Here is a 23,663-nt window from a genome sequence, read left to right as displayed (position 1 = left end):
GCATGCAGCCTACAACCTTCAATTTCCAGTTAAGGAAGATACAATTCCTGACTCCCAAGTTAGCATGTTTAGGGGCACAGAACATGGACTAGAAACCAAGTCTTTTTGCTTCTGCTCTTTGAATTCCTCCCATCTATTTGGGAAAACAGGCTATGTTCTTATTAACCTACTTCAAACAATATCAGACAAAAAGCTGCTGACAAACCATCTGTTGTTAACCGCCAGTTTACCAGGGTTAGAGAAGGACTAGAGACATCCAAAGGATGTAAATCTTGTGAGTAATGACATGCAATTTATTTATGGAAGGGGACTTGCTACGCTTCTGACAAGTATTGAGGATGAATGAGATGAAGGCATTCCAGGGAAGCAGCCCTTCCCTCTGGATCTTATCATCTTGCTTTAAGGAGTTGCTTTTTGGTACACAGGCTAGCGTCTCTTTCATTTATAACATAATTTGTGATATAAATTATGAGAGAAATAATTGATAAAAATAAAATGTGAAGGCAAAGGAGTTCATAATTTACAGCAAGATCTTCTGAAAAGCAAGAACTCACACAACCCATATTTCCCTTCTTCCTAGAATTTCTTGAAGTGAGCCAAAGGGCATTATTCTTATGTGATAATTTAGCAGAAAGATCTTTTAGAAATATATCTTCAAGTAGAACTACCTATTATAGGGAAAGTTTCCTGTGTTGGGGTATCAACAGGAATCCTCCATAAGAAGGGACGTGGTCTTCTTTTGTAAAGGAAAACACCACAGGGCTTCATTGAAAAATATTTTTGAAATGATGACCTTGGGCCCAAGTATTGTGCATACTGGGGCAATACACAGTACTTCGTACTCCCTGTATTGAAGGATCACTTTATCCTTATTGCTTTTCTACCTGAGGTGAACAAGTAGTTTGGGAAAGTAAAATAAAAAGTAATACAAAGCATACAGGCATTTCAAACAATTATTAGACTCAACAGTGGAGCTGACTTGTCCTGTGCTTATAAGTGGCAGCAATATCAACATATTATCAACATTTCTTGACATTGACCTGGGTGTGGTGGTGCACAGCTGTAGTACCAGAACTTGGGAGGCTGAGGCAGGAGGATCAGGAGTGTGAAGTCAACCTCAACTATACACTGAGTTTGAGGTCAGCCTAGACTCAAAAAGTAAAATGAAATAAAATAAAGTTTTTCACTGTGGACTCAACTTTTGTACCTAAATGCATCACACATCACAGACTAGCAGTAACAGTGTACAAAACCAGTACAAGTACTTAGAGTTGACTTTGGGTAGCACTGGATTAGAGGAAGAACAGAGAAGAATTAGATGAAGTTCAGTTCATCTAAAGGGCTCAAGTTATATTGAAGATACAAAGTAAGCATGTGTTCGCTTCACTGTGTGGCAAGCAGAGAGTTTCCTTCAAGTATTGGCAGCAAGTGGAGCCTGGGTATTCGTTGCTGTCTATGGTGGTAGGTATTGATGTCTTCATATATGTGGCAGGGACTAAGAAAAGGATGTGGGAGGGAGCAAACTTGGTAAGAAATTAAACTTTTAAATGCCAGGTGGCTTTTTGGAGAACCAGATTTTAGAGACTAAAGACCCAGGGAAAATATACTGCAATTACTTAAAAATTCTATGAAACAAGCATTAAGATACATATATTACATGCCTGAACCATTGTAAATTTGGTCCACAGTAATTTAAAGCAAAATAAAGCATGTAGGAATTGCCATGCAGCGTATAAAGCTATGCCTTGGGCAATACTAGTATTTGAACTTAGAGCTACCATGCTTTCAATTGCCAGACTACAAACCACTCAAATTTTCACACACACACACACACACACACACACCACTCCTATGTAGAAGCCACAAAATGCTAGAAATTCATACAATATATCTGTTTAATTAAAAAAATCAATAGACTAAAGACAAAAAGAGATATGTTAGGAATCAAGATCAATATTTCTTTATGCAAACAAAGACAGAATAGAATCATTTTAGTTGTAGTAATCAGCGTGATGCCGCAAATAGAAATTTCAGTTTTATTTTCAAGACTTAGATGCTAACTTAGAAGAAGCTCAGTATATTTTATGGATTTAGTGAGGACAGAACATAGTCCCCAGTCTGAGGAGAGGCTATCCATCCACAACTCACAATGCAAGGATCTCAGTCACATGTATTAATTTTCCATACACACGGAGCCTAATTCTGCCTGAGATTATTATGCAATTTTCAGAATGACTTTAAGTCTTTCAACTTACAAAGTTACCATTTACATTGCACTGGCCTGCTGGCTGGCTGGCTGAATGAACACTCTTTCCCAAAGGACTATAATTCATCCTCTGATCATAGCTTATACATTTGGGAGAACTGGGATCAGTGTGCCTGGCGCCTCCCCTTCCCTCTGCTCCACAAAGGACTCATACACTGCAGGAGAAGAGGAGACAAAGTGGCTGTGTGCCATCTAGCTCAGAGGTGTAGCTCAGGAGGTGTTGACTGTGAGCAGCAACCAGCCTGACATATAAGCAACTGTCTACATGATGTGATTTCAGGTGCACCAAAAAAGGCCTCATTGCCCCTCAGTTTAAACACTCCCTTCCTACTGGCGGATGCCTGGAATTCCAGAGTTTTTAGAGCTCTGTTCCTTTGGTTTAAAGCTTTGATCCCTGTTGAAATACTTGTACCCCTGGGTGGGCAGCCCCATTATATCCTATCAAGCAGATACCCTGAGATCCGAAGAGCTTTAAAGTTTCTTCTCTGACAGCAAGTTTGAGAATGACTGTGTACCTGAGAGGGACTGGAAGGGAACTTCACCTGGGGGGTGCAAGGGAACCGGGCCCAAGACAAATAATGTGTGCGTGTGGCCATGTGCGTGGCTGTGTGTGTACTCCTCCCATGGCGGCAGCTGTTGAACACCCTTTCTTAACCCTCTCCCAGAACACTTGATTTATGCTGCTTTTGGAGCCATGGAACCAGACTCTCCTCCCTGCAAGATAATAGCTGCTGGCTACAGCTGGGAATTCTCGAATTCTTTCAAACTGGAGTCCAGGAGCAAAAGGTGAAGAAAAGTTCTTCTGGGCTTGCTATGCTAGATAGCCTTCCCCCAGGGTCCAAAGGAGGGGAAAGGAGGTCCAGCCATACTATCTAAACACTTTTAACTGGGCCTGTGAGCACAGAGCCATTATTGTCAAAAGTGAACACTGTTTCAATCGGCATGTTCTTTTGTATCTCCACACTGATTATCTCTCCGCTTCCCTCACTGAAGAGTTCTGAGGGATTGCTGACAAAGACGAACATGGAGAAGGGAGCTTGTCTTGCATGAGGTAAGACAGTTGCTTATGTAAAAGAGAAAACAGTGTTTTTGTCACCCCACCACCACATGCACACGTTTTCTGTTTATTGTTTTTGAGACAAGGTCTTACTGTGTTTCCCTGGCTGGTCCTGAACACCTGGGCTCAATCCATACTTCCACCTCAGCCTGTGGAGAGGCTGGGACTGTAAACACACATGCTCTGCCTTTCCTTACCAGGAAACTCTACCTTAATAATTGCCTATCTCTGGATCATGCAGTATAATAAATATAATAACATAAACATTTGTATATTAATTTCCTTCTTTCTTTCTTGTTTTGCAAAGCAAGACCTTGTGCGAGGTAGGCCAGTGTTTTTACCACCATTCACATTCCTCAGACCCTGGCTAAAGATTATCCGGAGTATCCGGAGTAAACTTTTTCAACACTGACGAAGCAGTGGGGATGGCTGCCTGTGACATTTCTGGAAGTGTTTCTGACAAAGAAGCCTATCCCACAACGTCCATTTCAGTGCCTGAAGTTCCACTGTGAGAGTCATCACTTGGGGGACTGGAAGGTTAGAAGCCTTCGAGAGGCACTTATAAAAATGGAAGCACTCTTTTATACAGGAAGTTTTTTTTTTTTTTTTTTTTAAACAAAACTCTTCCCTTAGCTTGGCTAAAAGCTCTGAAGTAGGTGCTTGGAGTGGGATCAGAAACTTCTAGGCTAAAGAAATAGTTCTCCAACCTCGGGGGCAGTCTGTCCTTAGCTCAAATCCTAGGCACCCATATACTCAGTCTTCATATTTCCAGCACTATTTAAAGTTTTCTTCAAACTAGCTCATATTTTACTGAACTGGACACCTAGCTTTATCTTGACAAAATTTATGAGGCTGATGCACTCATTGTATGTCTGGTTTGTAACCTACTGAAATAATGTATTTGACAAGAAACCCAAGTTCATGGGTCCACTGCCTTGAGTCCAGGGAGCCACACTTCACTCGGGAAGCACTGCTTTAGTTCATACAAAGCGTGCTATGTGTAAAAAGCAGATATTAAAAAGGAGTCACAGTCACTTTCTTCCAGGTACTCAATATCCAGTAGTTGAAAACAACTGTTGCCTTTGTAGTTCCTTGCATGAGCTCTGGAAGATCATGAATTTATGGGAGGTCATGTCTTCCTCTGCGAGGTCATGAAATTCAATCAATGCTTGCCTTCCAATCTGCCCTTTGGTCACAGGGCTCCACAGGTGGAACATATCAAACTCACCAGCCAAATTAGGACTCTTAATTGGTGTTTCTTTTAAAGTGGATATGTCATTTGTCAACTGTTCAATGCAGGCCTAGCCCCAGGCGAAATTATGAAGTAGGAGAAGAATGCCAGATACATAGGCACCACTCAATGTTTGTTGAAAAAAAAGGTGGGGGTCAATAAGCCCTCCGTCCTTGACTCCTTCTCCCCCCAACCCCCACAGGCACTAGATCAACATGCACTTTTAATTCTATCTCCTAAATATCTCTAGGACATTTTCCCCCTTCCAAAACTCCTCTGTCACAGGCCTTTATCATTTCTTGCTGGTATTGGTTTCACAGTCTCTTAACTGGTCTTGATTCCAGTCTTTCCCCCTTTTCAAATCATTCTTTGAAACACTGTTGCAGAGATCTTTTAATAAGACAAATATGATCATGTCACCCCTATGCTTACAATTTCCTTAAGTGGTTCCCCAGACTCCCGTGCAGCCTTGCAGACTGCATAATCTGGCCCTTGCTTGCCTCTCCCTCCTGCCTTTGCTCTTTTAACTCCTCAGCCTGAAATCATTACTGGCACCTCCCACTCTCCAAATGGGCCATGCCAGGGCCTCTCCTCTTTGTTCAGCCTGCTTCCTTGCCTGGGCACCCTTCCCCCAAACTTTTCTCACCTTAGCTCCTACTGGGCTTTCAAGTCCGAGTTTAGGCTATCAGCTCTTCTGGGACACTTTCTCTGATCCATCCGCTTCACCCTTAGAACTTCATCTTACCACTTAACACATAATGTGTTAACATTTTGCTTCCTTGGCTCCCCATTAGCTTTGTAACTCTCTGAGGTCAGGTACTACAAGATAATTTTTGTATCTCTGTTTCTGTTTGCATTCCACAAAGTCTGGCACATAGTAGGAATGCCAATGTTTTTTACTGAATGAGCAAATGAAGACCTGAATGAATGAATTCCTCAGTGACCTTTGTATTGCTTTGTCTTCTCAGACCACATATTCAAGACACAGGGTTTTTTCTCCCCTGTCTAGTTTATCTTTCTATTTCTGCAAGCATACTTTTGGCTAGTAAAAAAAAGAATACAATCAGACAACAAGCTAGTTCACACTGAGATATTAAAGTCTTGTCATCATGGAAATACTGAGTTCCCACTATGTACAAGACATTGGGCTAAGGTTGTTCTCTGTGTGCATATGACTGAAGTCACAAAGAGAATCAGTCAATCCAATGGAATGATCTCTTCTTCATTGCACGTAGGTAATGACTATATGCTTTTCCTTCTCAAAAAGGTATTTGATTCTCAAGGAAATGTATTTCTACTGGTGAGAATTAGTAAGAGAAATGGGGATTGGCATCCAGGAAACCTTCCTGATAGGGTTCTACTGCAGGTATGAAGCAGACCATCTTTGGCTTAATGAATTGAATCTATAAAATAATTTCCTAATGAGTTACTTTCAGCAGCTGTACTTTGCTTTATGAGGGTCACCCATGACTATCCTGAAGGCGATAGGATTCACCTGGGGATTGGGATCAAGTGCCTTAAAATCTATATAAATATATTTTACTTTGTGTGATTCTATTGAATCAAACCCAGCAAGCTACAAAGGCTTCCAGATCTTTTAGGTACAAAGATGAGCCAGGCTGTGAGATCCAGAGGTCCTCAGCTGCTCCTGAACGTGACTATTTGTGGGTTTGCATTGAGAGCTCGGCCAGAGCTGTTTGGGAAAAGGGTTACCAGGAAGCCTCCTCAGAAGGCAGAACAAGGAGATGGATTTTGTGCTTAGAAAGCCTTGTGTGGGCTCTGGTGGCCAGAAGCAGCCGGATCAGGGTGGGGGAAGGCCTAGGGTCGAAGCAATGTGTGTATGTGTACCTAAACCGTGGACCTCCACCCCACTCCAAGAAGGATGGAGAGCTTGCAAAAAGCCGAAAAGGAAAAGCCCTCCAGGCTGCAGGCCGATGGGAGGCAGGAAGGAGGAGTGAGGCTGGGGAACTTCTCCCAGAGCCAGTCAGAGGGGAAGGCTGCTGGGAAGCCAATCAGCGTGCCTGAGCCTGCAGCCCCTCTGCAGTAGTTATGCCAGAGCGCCCAGTGTAGAGCAGCGGCGAGCGAGTGGCAGGGCAGGGCTGCCGGGAGCCACCGCACACACTCCGCACCCTCCTCCCGCGCCTCTCCCGCCAGGTTTGCCCGCTGAGGTAAACCCAGTCTCCCAGCTACGCTTCCCGCCACACCCCGCATCCCGCAGGCTAGCAGTCACACGACCCTGCCGCCGTCCCCCACAGGCGGCGCGGCTCTTCTCGCCCCGCCCCCTCCCTCCTCGCCCCGCCCACAAGGCTCCGCCCCGGGCCGCCCTGCGCCGCCAAGCGGTTCCCGCCCTCGCCCAGCGCCCAGGTAGCTGCGAGGAAACTTTTGCAGCGGCTGTGTAGCGGCTTGTCTCTTGCTCTGCAGGGCCACTGCCAGACTTGCTGAGTCCCGGGACCGCTCCGGTTCTTATTGACACTCTCTCGTGCTCTCCTCGCTCCCCCGAGAAGCCGGATGGCCGGGACCATGCGTTCCGCGTGCTTGCTGGTGGCGATGCTGCTCGGCTTGGGCTGCCTGGGACAGGCGCAGCCCCCGCCGCCTCCAGACGCCACCTGTCACCAGGTCCGCTCTTTCTTCCAGAGACTGCAGCCCGGACTCAAATGGGTTCCGGAAACCCCTGTGCCAGGTGAGTAGGGGTCCCTTGAGCATTCCCCGCGCATATTGGGAAGCCAAGGCGCGCGTGGTGGCTCTTCCTAGAGCGCGCTGCGCTTGCCGAGAGGGGCCGCGGCTGTGCTCTCTGCTGCCGGGTACCTGGGAATGGTCGCTGTGCCTGGGGCCTGGCCCAGTATACTGAGGGAGGGGAGTAGAGTATGTATGGACTCAGTCCACATGCCCCAGGCTCACGCTGCTGTCAGGGAAGGTGCAAGCCAGATCAAGGAACGGCGGAGATCGCCTTTCTAGCGCCCATTTTTGGGGAGGGCGGGAAGGTGGGAGCTGGCTCCCCTACGGTTCTAGCAAAGCGGCTTCACAACGTGGAGATGGTGATTCGAGAATTTATCACCCTTACTCACACGTTCTGCCTTAGCTGGACCCACAGCTCTGGCCATACTTTCTCCACCGTGTGTTCCCCATGCCTTCCTTTCCCTAGTCTGGGTTCCCGAGGCTGGCCGGGCCCGAGTGCAGGCAAAGTTAAACACAAATCTTGAATCCACAGGGGCTAGTAAAGACACACTGAAGGAAACTTTTGAGTAAGAGGATCCCCCAAAATGTGAAGACTAAGCCTTTTCCTTCAAAACAGCTTCCCTTATCTAGGTTGGCAAAATCTCTTTAAAAATCGGCGGTGCTGGCCTGCGGAGCACGAGTCCAAAGACGATTTAACTCCTCCCCCTCCCAAATTCATCTGCCTTGACAGGCTGGACCCTGAAGAGGAGAAGATTTTAGGCAGAGGAAAGTTTCTGGGCGCCTGCCTTTTGTTCTGCACAATCAGATCGTTCTGTAAGGGCATATTTTAGCCTTAGCTGAGGGCTGCTGCTGTCAACAGATGAATATTAATGGCGTTGTGTGATTGACTATCCAGAGGTTGGGGTCTTAACGCCTGCCTTAGAATCCAATCAGGACAAGTTGCTACACTAACAATATGGGCAGGAAGAATAGGTTTCAAAAAGATTAATTTTTCAGAGGTGCGCTCAGAAGAAACCAGCCAACCGTATTCGAACACCATGAGTCGTTTGTGGCCTCCAGGGTCTCTTTCCAAGGACTTGTGCATCCAGCCAAGTGCGTGTCCCGCGCTTGGGAGAGATTGGGAGCAAGCCTAGCCACAACTTGGCTGGTGGCTCTCAACAAGTCAGGGAGGCGGACCGGATCGTTGGACCAAGTTGTGAATGCGGATGCGCGCCTTGTGGGCGCTGCCAGGGAGCGTTCACTGGCAGGAGGTTACCTAGGCAGCCAGCGCGCCCTCAGCCTTTTCTTTAGGTTGATGAAAAGAGCCTAGCAAGCCTGCTGTTTAGTTGCAAAGGTAATTGGTCACCCCTTTTTGGTGACTGAAATGCACTTGCGCATATGTTAAATATTGCCTTGCAGGATATCGCTCTAAGGGAGGGTAAAACTACCTCTTCCACTGTTAAGTCTTAATAACGTACCACGTGGGCGTGTGCAAGAGCTGTAAGGGGCAACCTATGAATCAGTTCTACAGAGCTGAAACAACAGGCGAATCTCTCTCCCCTGGAAGTGCCATGGTAATTAGATTGCTAAGGCTAGAGAACACGCTTTTGTTGATAATGTAAAAATTGGTCCTTATAGGCTGAGCCCCCCACAAGATGAATTGGTCCAGGGTTGGGGTTGGGCAGCATTTGGCCGATGCGAAGTGGTGAGATAAAATATAGGTGCTTAAGAAGGGAGGAAAACAGAAAAGTCAACCCATTAACACACACGCACACACGCACTCACAAACATACGCGTGCGAGCGCGCGCGCACACACACACACACACACACACACACACACACACACACACACACACACACACACACAAGCGTGCGCGTGCTTGCCTGCCTTTCTCCCTCTTCCCCCAGCTCTCTGGCTGCCTGCCTCTTTGCTACATCTGTATAAAAGTATTGGGAGGGCCCACACACTGTGTCAATGAGAGTTGGCCAGAGCTTGCTTCCTGCCTTTCGTGCTTCCAGCCTAAGGATGATCATACTTATAGAGACTTATTTGTAATAGAGATTTTTCCCCCTCTATTATTAATCCCAAAACTCCGGGAGAAAGCACTTTTCCAGTTTTTTTTTTTTTCTCGTATTAAACCACCACAACTCACTTCAGTTACTTAATAAAATTAAATGGTGGCCAGCACCTTCTACATGGCAGGCATAGAAACAAGTCCAAATTTCAAATATGGCGATATTTATACAGCTATCCTGTACCCATTTTTTTTTTTAACTATGGCAGTACAGCTTTCAGATTCTCAGGCCTGGTACAAAACCATTTGTCCTGAATTATAGTTAGGCAAATATGGATGGTGTGAAGATATAGAAAATATGGTGAAAATCCTAATGTTCGTGTGTGGAAAGAGATCATCAGTATTTCAGAGAAGAGATGATAATGGCAGACTGAATACAATGGCAAGTATGTAATTTCAAAGCGAATAAATGTGTAATTTGCTGCTGTCGTTCACTGGTTAGAAATTGAAAGAGAGCTGCAAATTATTTGATAGTTATGAGCCATCACAATGACCGCTTGACTCACTCCCCTCCCCCATCCATGGTTTCAATCATGTTCAGTTTATCTGCTGCACTGTCTTAACTACACTAAAGCTTTCTTTGTCCCAGATAAAATGAGATCCGGTCCCACTAAAGAGAAACCCTCAAGAATGTCCTGTTTCACGTAAGGGGCACATTTGGGATTGACTGCTAACTTTGGCCATTAGTAGAATTGGGTTAGAGTGGATAAGGTACATTTCTTATGCTAATATGGATGAGACTAAATGGCATTTGAAATTAGCCAGCCTAAAAAATAAATCACTGGTGCTGAAGAAGTACCCCAGACTTCTACAAAGCTGGCCTAAACCCTTGCAATCTCATGTTCCCATTTCTTTAGAGTGTTCAAAGGCACTGGATAGCCATTCCAAATAGCATGTTCCCCAAATCCAGGAATCTCTTCAGACCCCACTTTTTTTTTAAGGATTTGTAACTTGGAAAGCACTACAGATGGAAACCAGGCACACAGAGTTAGCATTTGGCAGAGAAATCCCTATAACTGACTTTCAGTGCAGCTCTTTTACCCTTATTTAATTTAGAAAAATTCAGAAAAAAAGCCAATGAGCTCATAAGTCTAGATGTTTATTTTGTTTTGCTTAACCTACCCACAGGCGCAATCAAGAATGGATACAATTTTAGGCAAGGGAAGTGAGCTAGTAATCAGACAATGATGTTTTCAATTGTCTCAAGGGAATGTTACAGAAGTCTGAAAAAAAATTCCCCTAAACAAAAATCAAGTGTAATTCTCTTTATGAATGCCATATAACACTTTTGTTGGGGGTGGGAGTCACAGGGGGCAGATGGCAATGAGAAGAAAATCAAACAAACCATGGTAGTGTTGCAACTTCCCTAAGATTGAGAGATCTTGCCTCAGAGAGGGCCTTGGAAAGTGCTAGAAGTGATCTAGAAGGCCAAATGCACCTAATGGGTAAAAGGCAGCTTCCAAGAGCCAAGATCCACTTGGAGTTTCTTGAAATTGAGGAAACAGAAAAATACAAAGTAAAATGCTTGAAACAAAGAGTTTGTTTTTAAATGTGCGTGTGCGTGCATGCTTGCTTGTGTGTGTGTGTGTGTGTGTGTGTGTGTGTGTGTGTGTGTGTGTTTACTGTGAGAACTAGCAACCACATTTGTGTTGCCAGCTGTGGTGCTCCAATTATTTTGAAACAATTAACAATCCTAATGTTGGGAGCGAGAATGAGAATTGAGGCAGGGGAGGGTTTTCTCTCCTCTGAGACTGCACTAGACATTTGGGTGAGCAGGTGATTGGTCAAAACTTTTACAAAGTTGTATTGCTGTGTACTAACTTAGTGGAGTTTAGAGAATTCTTTCAGATGTGCTCTGAATATATTTATTGCATAAATCCTGACTGAGAAGTACTTAGAAAGAGCCATCGATCTGATGGACATGGCTGCTAATTGGTGAGGCACCTTGGCAGGCTCTGTTAGGTGCTGGGGGGCGTGTAGAGAGGAGTAAGATGCAGGCTCTTTTGTCAAAGGGTTTGCAGTGTAGTGGGGGAGCACACAAGTAAACAGGCTTCCCAGGAAACTTGTAGGATTAAATAGGGTGAAAGGGGCTAGAAAATACCTCCAGGAAATTGGCTGAAATGGTCACAATAGGCAGCCTGGGCAAGGGAAAAGAACTGAAGAGATGAAGTGGGAGATAGGGAGAGGTCTCTTAATAGAGCCTCCATCTTAAAAAGAGACAGAAGACAGGATTTGATGGATGCTAGATGACACAGATGGTGTCAGTTTTGCAATGTTTTTTTTTCTTATGGGCTGGTAGATTGTATCCAATATTTTGATGCAATATTTTTGAGCATTCTGTTGCTTCCATCTTTAGAGTTGCAATGTTTGCTGTTCACTGTAGCCTACGAAAAGACTGCTTATTACCAACCTAGGAGAAAAGAGTCCTGGATTTGTCTCCTATGAGACAAGGCAGAAAATATGTTTTCTCTTTAAATGGCAGCTATCAATGGCCATGCCAAACTTTAGTGTTTGATGCATATACAAAAGCGTGGGTCTTAAGAGGGATCTTATTACTCATTTCTAAGAAAATTGAAGATAATCACTTATAACTTGTGCACACGATACATCATTTGGAAAGAATTTCACTGGGGATCATGTTGCTCAACTGAAAAGTTCTGGCGTGCTGAATTTGTACATTTTTGTGAATGCTTCCTTTTACTCTGATCTCTAGCTTTTTTCTGCATATGGTTATTTGTATGTTTTAGATTATAAGCTTCTTAAAGGGAAAGCTCTTGATTTGAGTGGTGTTGAGCACAATGCTAAGCACCATACAGCATTTGATTGATAATTAACAAAAATAGAGTCTCCAGATCATTAAGTATTTTATATGAACTCCCACATACTTTTCTCGGGCTTATTTTAAAAGCTTAAACCCAGTGTTGTGGCACATTATTAGGGTGTGTAGATAAACTTTTTAGTTTTTATGTATTTTGGCTATGGATAGATCCAGGCTTATTTGAGCTATCTGCTGACTCTTAATAACTGGTAGGGCTTATTAATGTTGAATGCCCAAAGAACAAATTGAAGTCAGCAGCATTGTTATGCCTGGATTAGTATAGTTAAAAATCAACAATTATTATAGCACATAAATCTTAGGAGCTCACTTCAATCAAGTCCTCTTTGTTTTAATGTCAGCTAGACCTTCTTGCTAATGTTGGTATCACCATATTTGGAAGTTGAATTAGGAGACATGCACAGACCTGTTGAAGCACCTCATGGGTTTCTGTAACCTGGGATCAGAATTCGTGTACAGGCTCAACTCAAGAGACTATTCCAAGAGCCAACATCTGTTGAGCCCTAGCTGACCTTGTAAATGAGTTTGATGTCTTTGGTATTCTAGGGGCTAAGGGGAAGTATGGCCAGAAAAATCCCCTAGTCATTTGCCCATATTTAGCAGTCTGTCTGCCTTGAAACAGTATCTCTAGCAGTCCATTAAGAAATGAACATCAGAAAATAGAATCCTAGCCATGGTTCCCCAGACTAGCTTTAGACAGCATCAAGTAATGGGAATTTACCTCCTGAACTATAATGGTAGAGAGAACATGGTTCAGAAAGCAGGGTGATAGCGGGCATATCAGCAGAGAAAGTGCATTTTGAAATTCTGTGTGTGAGTGGCAAGGCGCCCGCTGGAACACCATGGGCCCACGGGAAAAGGGAAAATCCTTTTGAATATACAAAGTAAAGAAGCTTTACTCCTCTACTACAAATTAGGCCAACTAAATTTCACATATACAAGTGCTAATTATCAGCAATTCTTGTCATTTTTAAAAACAACAACAAAAATAAGTCCAAAGTGATTATCAAGAAAAACATTTTTCTCTTTGGCTTCTCTTTGTGTAGAGATGGACAAAGCTACATTCGACAATTTGTATTTTTCCTCATGAATAAAAAGAAAGTTAATGAATTGCTAGTGTTCTAAAACAGTTAATTACTTCTAGTAGCTGGAATTGTATTTATATGCCAGATTAGGAAATCTACTAAGCTCTTTGAAGTGTACTTAATAGGCTTATATTGATAAATAATTGATAGAAAGGAAGATAAAATATAAGTGAAAGTGGTGATAAGAAGGGACAGGAAAGTCAAATTCATTATAAAAGAAACATCTACCCATTGGAATCCATTCATGTACTGCCAGATGAAAGTTATTCACTTCTCAAAAAAGTTATAGTGTTTAAAATATTATCTTTCAAATTTTCTACAATGAAGTCTGTATTTGTTATGAATTGAGAAGATGGTAAAACTTTCATTGATCCTTTAGAGTCTTCCTTTTGAAAATAACTAGAAATCCTGGCTACAAGTATTCCTATCATGAGCCCATGATCTCCTTTAGGTTAGGGATTATATGGTATTCATCTTTGTATCTCCACTGAGTGTGAACAGTCAGTACTAGTACATATTTACTGAATGCAGTTAGAATATATTAGAAATACAAAATTTCAGTCAAGTCAACATTTAAGTATTGATTTAATTTTACTGGGTTTTCTAAAAAGGAACAACTTTTTCAGGTTAAAAAATCCATCTGTTGCCTATAGGTAAGTAAAGAGGATGTTGGTTTAATTCAGTTGCTTACATTGTAATTCCCTGGAAGAAGTAGACTAGCCAGATCTTACAAGAGGTGAGTATTTTATTCTTGTTTCCAAGGCAATTCTAAGTAATTTAAAGATCATTATACACATATAAATTCATGTATTTTCTTTACTATATAGATCTGTTGAATTTTGAGTTGTGAAAATATTACTACAAGGTTATCAGTTAAAGAAGTACATATTGATAGGCAGTACTCTAGTTACTGTTCAACCTATTGCCTTTTTTGCAGCATACTCAATAAGCTATCCTTCCCAAGACAAACTGATTGTAACCAAGTTTGTCCTCAGTATTTACTATTTCTTACCTATGGTGGAATGATTGATGAAATTGTGTTTAAAAGGACGTATTCCAAACTGTGTTTTCAGGATAAAACATTTTATGTGGTAGAATAAAATAATTTGCATAGTCCCTTCCTTATTTCTAGTCTGTCCCCTCTCTCCAAGCACTGCATGCTTAGTATTGATGCTGTGTATCATGACACCCTGAGACTCTCCTTTGCTCTTTATCAGACTTTGCATAATTGAAGCTGAGGGGAAAATGGTAAAGAGAGGAAGAGTTAGAGTGACACACGCAGTGAGGAGATTAAAAGCTGACATTCTGGTATACAGCAGAATATTAACTAGCATATATAACAGACAGAAAGGACTGGAAAACATTTGACCATGGAATTTTGCATGTATTCATGGATAATACAGAGAGACACCACAAGTGCATTTGTTGTCTGGAGTATTTTACCAGTACTTCTTACTTTGCATCCATGATTTTGAAGTATATAACTAATTCATGACTTCATTGAAATCTGATGTTCACTGAATGCAGGGGCAATATTTGAATCAAGATATCCTCTACACTGGTGAGTAGAGTGCCTGGTACTGAATTATTATTGTAATTAATTAAATAGTTAACCATCAGGAATGAATATAAGAATACACATTGAAGACAGAGTTTTGAGCACTTGACTATTGTCTACTGCAAACTTAGGATTTCATGTGACTGTAGAATGAGTCCCTGAGTGCATGGTTGTTTAAAGTGCTTTGCAGCAGAGAATGAAGAAAGGATGATGGAGTTGCAACACACATGTTCTCTCTGACCCTGGGAGTCCTGGTGGCCCAAGAAGATTGAAGAGGATGTGACAAAGATTTTCTAGCTATGGTGTTACCTAAATGTGGTATTTGCATATGTATATATATTCATAGGTTATACATATATATCTATACATTATTATTTTGATAAGCATATCTAATTATGCATATTGTTTCAGGTGAAATTTCTTGTTACTCTTAGCAGTGGGTAGACTTTCCCAGCTATAGCTTACATTTATGTTTTGAAAGCTTTACTATAACTCGTGTATGCACAACACAACTACTTACAAAGAATCTGCAACTTCTCAGTTCCAAGGATTGGCCTGGTTCCAACGTGCATGTATGTGCACGTGTTCCATTTGTAGTCTGCATACACATAGATGATATAGCTGTAACTTCTAGCAGGGTGTGTCCAACCTGGAGCTTGTGGGTCACACGCACCTGTGGCCTACTTTGGCTATGAATACAGCTAAGCAAAAAATTGCAAAATGACTCAAAACATTATGTTTTTTTTTTTATAATTTGATCATGAGTCTTGAGCATGAACTTCATGGATGATGACATCTTGTCACAATGTCAAAATGTTGGACATGTCTGATGGAAGATAAGCCGAAGCCTCAGTGGGGAGAACTAAGGAATATAGCTTTCCATAGATCAAGTCAAATGACTTTTTACTTGGATTGGCCCCAAGTTGTTGCTGCACTGGTTCCCACTGATATCATAGACCAACTGCTTATTTATCAAGTTTCATCATTTCCCCAATTGTGGGGATGTGATCCTTATTAAGTAGCTACAGTCAACCTGTACTATCAATTGGGCCCATTCTGGAGGACTACTTCTAGTATTGGTAGTATTGTATGTGAATGTGGCCCCAAAGGCACTTCCCAAGCTAGATTTTTGAGAATGTTTGCACTGGGTAAGATACATATCTGTTTTAGAAAACAGAAAGGGGCTGGGCGGTGGTGGCGCACGCCTTTAATCCCAACTTGGGAGGCAGAGCCAGGCCAATCTCTGTGAGTTCGAGGACAGCCAAAGATACTTAGAAAAAATCTGTCTCAATAAACCAAAAACAACAAACAAACGAACCAACAAAAAACCAAAACAGATGGGAACTCACTGAAAAGAAACTTAGTAATAGTGAACTTTATATTAATATTTACTTGTTATTTATTCATTCAGGCATTGTTTAAACCCACAGTTATTGAGCACAGATTCTGGGCCAGGACATAAGAATTGATGAATAAAATAAAATTATTGCTAACAAGGAGTTCCTTACCAGAGAGAGTCAGATAAGGAGAACTCTGAATATCAAGGCAGCCCAATGAAGGCTACTGTAATGAGGTAGGGCTCTGGGAAATGGGGTGGCATGCTTAGTTGCCTTAAGAGTGACGTTGTCAAGCCAGGTGGTATGGTAGCACACACCTTTAACCCCAGCAATTGGGAGGCAGAGGCAGGCGGATCTCAGTGAGTTCGAGGCCAGCCTGGTCTACAAAGGGAGTTTCAGGATAGCCAGGAATGTTACACAGAGAAAGCCTGTCTTGAAAAACTAACCAAACAAACAAGAGGGACTAGAAAGATGACTCAGTGGTTGGAAGCACTAGTTGCTATTGGCGGAAGACCTGGGTTTGCTTCCTCCAGATGATTTGACACCCCTTCTGGCCTCCAAAGGCACAAGGCATGCATTCAGTGCTTACACACACACACACACACACACACACACACACACACACACACACACAAATGAAAGTAAACAAATCTTTTTAAAAAATCTTAAAAAAAAAAATAGTTCTGTTGTGCAAGACATGTGAGAAGTAGAGAGTTAAAGTAAAGGTCTGGAGAGATGGCTCAGTGGGCAAAGTGCTTACCCTGCAAGGATGAGGACTTGAGTTCAAATCCTTAGGACCCATGTAAAGCCAGCATGATAGTATGCACATGCAATACTAGTGTTCCTGTGGCAATATGGGAGGTGGAGTCATGTGATTCCCTGGTAGCTTGAGGGCCAGCTAGCCTGGCATATGCGGCTGTGATCAATAGATACTCTGTCACAAACTGAGGTAGAGGAAAAAGAATGAGGTTGTCCTCTTACTGCCACCTACAGGCCTTCACTCACACTTGCCAGGCATGCCTGATAGCCTGAGTTCAATCTCTGAAACCCACAAAAAGATAGGAGAGAACCAACTGCACAAAGCATGTCCTCTAGACATGGGCCATGACACATGTATATACACATAGTGATGAGGTAGGCTAGGCTACAGCTATTGTTCCTAGTGGCCTGTAAATCATTGAAATTATTAATTATTTGTTATTATTAATTATTACCCTCTCGGAGGAGCTGGGACTGCAGATGTGTGCACCATGCCTGGTTTAGAAGAGTATGTGTGTGTGTGTGTATTTTAAGATTTATTTATTTATTATGTATACAGTACTCTATCTGTATGTGTCCTTGCAGGCCAGAAGAGGGCACCAGATCTCATTACAGGTGGTTGTGAGCCACCATGTGGTTGCTGGGAATTGAACTCAGGACCTCGGGAAGAGCAGTCGGTGCTCTTAACCACTGAGCCATCTCTCCAGCCCAGAAGAGTATATTTTTAAAGAAGAAATAAGGAGTTTGTTGAACAGATTGAGTTTGTGGAGCACTTTTATCATGGAGGTAGAAAATGTCTACTAGGCAGTTGAAGTTGTGATTTGAATTACAGAATAGAGAGAAATTGGGGCTGGGGAAACATATTTAGGAATTATCAGTATATAGATGGTAATTAAAGTCCTGGGACTAGATGAGATCACAGGGAAAGTGTGGAGTTCAGATGAAGCACAGTTGTGGCTCATCAGTATATAGGCTCAAGGAGAAGTCATGGGTGTGGATGATATTTTCCAGTCTTTTGCATGGCACATGTCTTAAAATGTATTATGCCAATATCTGGTGATTTAAAAAAAATGCCAGATCTTTCAACTGAAGCAAGCACACACTCAGGAGTGGGGAGAAGGAGAGCTGGGGAGAGAGGGAGGGAACAAACACTGGAAAATGCAGTTGAGTAAAAGTGTTTGATTTCTGTTTGTTTTTCATGGCTATAACTATGAATGGTACTTCAAGTGGAGGTTGTTAGTTGTTACTTTTAGCAGTGGGTGGTCTTTCACAGCCATACCTTGCCGTTTTGAGTTTTCAAGCCTTGCTTTCATGTGTCTCATGTGCATACATGTAAGCACTCATGAAGGGCCTGCAGTTGGTGCCTTGTTCCGGTAAGGGGACATTTTGCTTCCCCCACCCATGGGGGAGCTCTCTCACTCTGTAGAATGAAAGCTTAACACTAGTTCTGGGAGATCTAGACTATATTCTATGCTGGCTAGACTCTGACACTTGGTTCCAAGCAAAGGCTAGGAATACTTGTAAAACTGGAGTCATCTTGCTTACATGTCTTCTGCTGTGTTTTTGTTTCTGGGTTAGGAGAAAGTTGTAAAATAAATCTAGTGTCTTTAAATTCTCCATTGTTTAAGAGGTTGTCCTTATCAGGGTTTCTACTTTTATTTTTAAAGATTTATATTTTATTAATTTGTACAAGTGTATGTCTGCATGTGTGTGTTATATGTACATCTGCCCTCAGAGGCCACAAGAGGGCATCAAGAGCCCCTGGAGCTAAAGTTACAGACAGTCATGTGCCACCTGATATGGGTGCTGATAATTGAACTCCAGTTCTTGGCAAAAACACCAAGTTCTCTTGACTATGCTGAGCTACAGGGTTTCTACTTTCTTAACACGCACCCCAAACGCCTTTGTTTCTAGTAGATTTTTTGTGATCATTTTTAGTTTGGCTGGATAGTTTCCCTACATTAGAAGATCATATAAAGGGGCGGGAGAAATGGCTCAGAGGTTAAGAGCACTGACTGATCTTCCAGAGGTCCTGAGTTCAATTCCCAGCAACCACGTGCTGTCTCACAACCATCTGTGATGAGATCTGGTGCCCTCTTCTGGCCTGCAGTCATACATGCTGCATACATAATAAATAAACAAACAAACAAATAAATAAATAAAAAGAACAAACAAACAAACAAAGATCATATAAATAATATTTACCCAGTACTTACTATATGCCACTTGCTATCTATGTAATTTATCACAATATGGAAAACAAACCTGAAAGAGAGCTAGTGCGTGTCCATTTTATAGTTTTTATAGTTGGAAAAACTGAGACCCAGAAAGGTTTACTTTCCTGTTTTTGTAAATGGTGGAGCTAGGATTTAAATCTAGATTTGTCTTACTCCATTTCCACTGTACTCTTTGGAATGCAAAAGGAAATAATACAGGGCACATATAAAGTTGTTTTTTTTTTTCTTTTTTCGAGACAGGGTTTCTCTGTGTAGCTTTGCGCCTTTCCTGGAACTCGTTTTGGAGACCAGGCTGGCCTCGAACTCACAGAGAATCTTCCTGCCTCTGCCTTCCGAGTGCTGGGATTAAAGGCATGCACCACCACCACCCAGCACATATAAAATTTTGACCTGGATTGTCATATTTCTTTGCCTTATGAGATATTCTACATTCTGGGGTCTTCTATTGCATTTTGCCTTTGCTTGTCTAGTCTGTTCCTTCTAACCTTTATTAGACGTAGGTATTGGCTATTATGTGTCCTTTGCCCTCCCCCATGTCTTTGCTTACTCACACACTCATTCCCATGACTTCCTTATCATATTTGAATGGTTTCCACATCTCCTTTCAATCTGACCTCCCTCTTGCTGTCCAATTTAGAATCTCACAATTGCCTGCTGAATACCTTCATCAGAAAGTCCTTAGTACATCACCTTAAACAGAGCCAAGAATTAATCACTCCATCATCAGTGCCATCTTTTTCACGAACCCCTCCTGCCATTCCTCACGATTAGATGGAATTATTCATTGTTTGAGCCATATTATCCCATCCAGACCCATTGGATCTGAATCTGTATTTCCAGCAAGGTCTCCCAGTGAATTGTATGTGTGTTAAAGTTTGAAAAAAGCTTCCAATTGAAAGTCAGATGAGGGTAAGAACTGTTCAGTACTTGCTAGAACATCGTAAACATAAATTAACATCCTTGTCAGTTTTCACATCTGTGCTTTGTCCATTCATGCACTGAAGTGGCCTTAGGGACCTTTATACAAGAAGTTTATGTATGAGAAGTAGGGAAAGAAAAGAGAGGAGAAAGAAGAGAGGGAGGGAATGAAGGAGGGAGAGAAGGGGGGAGAAAGGAAAGGCTGGGGGTTAAATGAGAATGGGATAATGAAAGAGAGAGAGAGAGAGAGAGAGAGAGAGAGAGAGAGAGAGAGAGCGCGCAAGCAAGTGTGAGGGAGCGCTCACATGCTTGCAGGAGTACTCAAGATCTCTGTTAAGTAGTTAATAACTTTGTGACTAGTTTGGGAAATATCTGCTTTGTGTCCGTGCATAGGTAAAAGCTACAGTCTAGGCCTCTTAATTCAATGTAGCCAGGGGCAAATATCTGCACTCATCATTTTGTCACTTCTCTAGGGGATGAGTGGTTGTTGAATGGTTTCCTGCTTTTTCTTTTGCTGGCATTCTTGAGGTCTGTCTTCTCTGGTTGTTCCCGGAAGTCACTGTACACCTTGAAAGGTTTCAAAGAGCCATGGAAGAACTGTACTTAGTGTTTCCAACAGAGTGTTCTATTTTCAGAATCAGGTTTTATGCTTTGTTTTCAAACTTAAAAGTTATTTCTGAAATTAAGGGTTAGTTTCCCCACCGCATTCTGAAGGCTTTCTACAAATGTTAATTTCTCAAACCTAAGTCATTTCTTGTCTTTGAAAGTTCAGTGCTGTGGGTCAATTCAATAACATTGTCTAAAGGGTTTTTTTTGGGGGGCTTCAAAAGCCTTCAGATGGGTGTTTCTTTGTTCTTTGAGGAAGTAAGTTTGCCTCATTAACAAAACCTGAAGGTGATGTTGTAACTCAAACATTCAGAGACTTCCCTCAACATCACCCAGTGCTGTTTTCAAATTTGATCCTAATAGCAGTGACTACCAGCTGTCACTCAGGGGTAAAATCCCTGCAAAGCTCACCAACACTTCATAGAGCAGTGCTAATGAGCAGCCCAGGTTACTTAGCTAACACCACAGAACTAAGTGAAACAAGGGGCATTTTTTTGCACGCATGGCTTTACACACCTCTAGATCACAAGGGCCCTCCTTCATGTCTCCTTCCCTCTGCTTCCCCTCCATCCTCACATATTCCCTCAACTGGTTGTAATTGAAAACAGAAGGTGTTTTATGGTTTGTTATATTTATTGAATGGTTTCTTCTTCCTAAAACAAATAGATGAATGTAATGTTTTATACTTTCCTCTGCATTTTGGTTTTAAATTGTATTGCCTTTTCCTGTAGCCCCTGATTTCCCTCCCTCCTTGTTCCCTCTCCTCTTGCCCTCAGCTTCCTCTACATCTGCCTGCGCCCAGTGATTCTGGGAGAGAAAACAGGTTCCCTTTTCTGCCACATGTTTGGTTTGGGTACCTGGTTACTTCTCTTGGGATATTGTGAAATACTGTTCCTTATTTAGTTTGGAAATGAAGAGCTCCAAAGTGTCCTCTTTTGAAGAATCACAAGAATTTAAAATGCTTTTTGTATAGACAGAACATAATTAAGAATATTTGACTTGAATATCTCAGATAACTTTTTGCACAGTTGACATTCACTCTTTATCTTAATTCTCAGTGAAGGCAGTTTGCATCTTTGTTCCTAGAACCTCTTTCAGGGCTGGAAAGGTGGCTCACTGGTTAAGAAATCCCCCCTCTCTTCCTGTCTCTGTCTGCCTCTCTCTTCCCACTCCACTGAATGCTTTTTCTTTTTATCTAGAGATAAGGGAGTCCATTTGAAATCCTGCTAACACGTGTTAGAACTGACACCTACCTTGTAGGTTAACCAAATTACAGTCTGCTTCTCCCTGATGACATTATCACATTTCAGGGACCTTGTTTCACTTGTGGGGTTTTATTGTTCCAGTCTCAATCTTGACTTCAGGTTTGAGATTGTGTTCCAATCCTACTGCTATGTGATACTGTTTCTTTGTCTTCATACTTATGGGGATCTTTTGTGTGTCTTGTATCTGTTATCTCTTCCAAACTTGGCCAAGGTTATTAGGTTATGCCCTATGTATAAATATTTAATAAGATAAGTTTGACAAAATGTGCTTGAAGACATTTCAATCTTTCTCCTACTCTCCTTGAAGCTTGCATTCTCTCTCTCTCTCTCTCTCTCTCTCTCTCTCTCTCTCTGTGTGTGTGTGTGTGTGTGTGTGTGTGTGTGTGTGTAGGTTTGGAGGATATTCCTTTGCACTTTGTTTGATGGACAAAATGGAATGGAAGCTTTTTGAGTCAGTCAGGACTACCAAAATGGTAGCTCTATGTCACAGATAACATTAGTCCCTTGTCCTATTTTTTTTTCTAACTGTTTCCCTAAATTCCCCTAAGCCAGAAGGTTTGAGGTATGAGATTGTGTGTTTTTTAAGAAAATATTATGGATAAAGACTAATGTTCTTAAGTCAGGAAGAACAATTAGTACCATTCATTAATCAGGGAGCATGTTTTGACTCTGGGTTCTGGCTAGGAAATATAAACTGTGAAAGTCACACATATATATGAACCTCAGGCAAATTTATGACTTGTCAGCCTTTTAAGGTTAAATTCTTAACCCCAAATCAGGGCTGGCTTTATATGTGGACTCCAGCACATTCCTCTGGGCCACTGAGCACGCCCCTCCCCAGCCCTTTGCTTAACAGCAGCTAATGGCCTAATGAGCAAGAAGGATTTTTGCCTCTTATCAGCTGCCTAAACAGCAAGGCTGATATACACAGGTTAGGTCAAAACTTGAGTTCTTGAACTGAAAAACTACAAGATCAGTTAAAAACTCCAGAAATGCGGTATCTCTAGAATCAACAGTACCTGTCAAGTAAAGGAGGTAGACATGAGTTCAAACCAATAGTAATCATTGTCCAAACCATGAGCAGTCTAATTAATTTTGCTAATACTTCTTTCCCTCTTTGTTTAGTTCTTCTATAAATAGCCTTCATATATTCTTTAATGAGCTTTCAGTGTGTGCCTGGAGGTTGTTATAGTCACATGGGAGTGTTTGATTGTCAGATGGTGATGATGATGAAGGTAGGGATATTTATATTTTTGGCTCATATTTTGGAAGGAGCTGCCAGATGAAGGCAAGTAGATATCCACCACTTTCTGCCTTTGTTTCTTTCTGAACTGGGATTTCGAATGGCTGTGAAGTCAACTTGCCATGAAATCAGAGAAGTCTTTGTGCCTCTTCATATTGCACTGACTTTTGAAAAAAGGAGAGAAAGTGTCTGTTTCTGAGATCTGCTTGGAATCCTGGCTCAGACTCACCAGAATAAATATTTTAGGGTATTCCCTCCCCATCATAGTGAGAGCCTCTGACTTTCATCTTCTCTGTTTGCATTTTTTCAGAGACAATAATGCAAACATTTTTTGAAAGATTCCGTTGTGTTATTGGAAATCCTATTTACATAAACAGGCATTGTTGTGGCTTAGGGAAGAATGTGGGGTCCCATTCTTCAGCCCTTGTATATCTTTGCTAAGGGTTGTCTAAATAGAAGTAATGACGCTTTCGTTTAAGCAGCTTTTCTCATTTAGGTAAGCAGGGTAGTTTGAAATCTCAGTTTACTAGATAA

At 42.0% G+C, this 23,663-nt stretch overlaps 1 protein-coding gene across 1 annotated transcript in view; it reads left to right on the top strand.

Annotated features, from left to right (window-relative positions):
* Nucleotides 1-6,862: 6,862 nt before the first annotated feature.
* Nucleotides 6,863-23,663, top strand: part of Gpc3 (glypican 3) — a 337,098-nt gene continuing 320,297 nt past the window's right edge. Inside the window, exon 1 of the mRNA XM_036174731.1 lies at nt 6,863-7,234. Within this exon, the coding sequence (XP_036030624.1) occupies nt 7,063-7,234 (172 nt within the window). The 5' untranslated portion in view covers nt 6,863-7,062. The remainder of the gene's footprint in view (nt 7,235-23,663) is intronic.

Source organism: Onychomys torridus, chromosome X (assembly GCF_903995425.1).
Source record: "Onychomys torridus chromosome X, mOncTor1.1, whole genome shotgun sequence".
Classification (NCBI taxonomy): Eukaryota; Metazoa; Chordata; class Mammalia; order Rodentia; family Cricetidae; genus Onychomys; species Onychomys torridus.
This window is presented reverse-complemented; position numbering and strand designations above follow the sequence as displayed.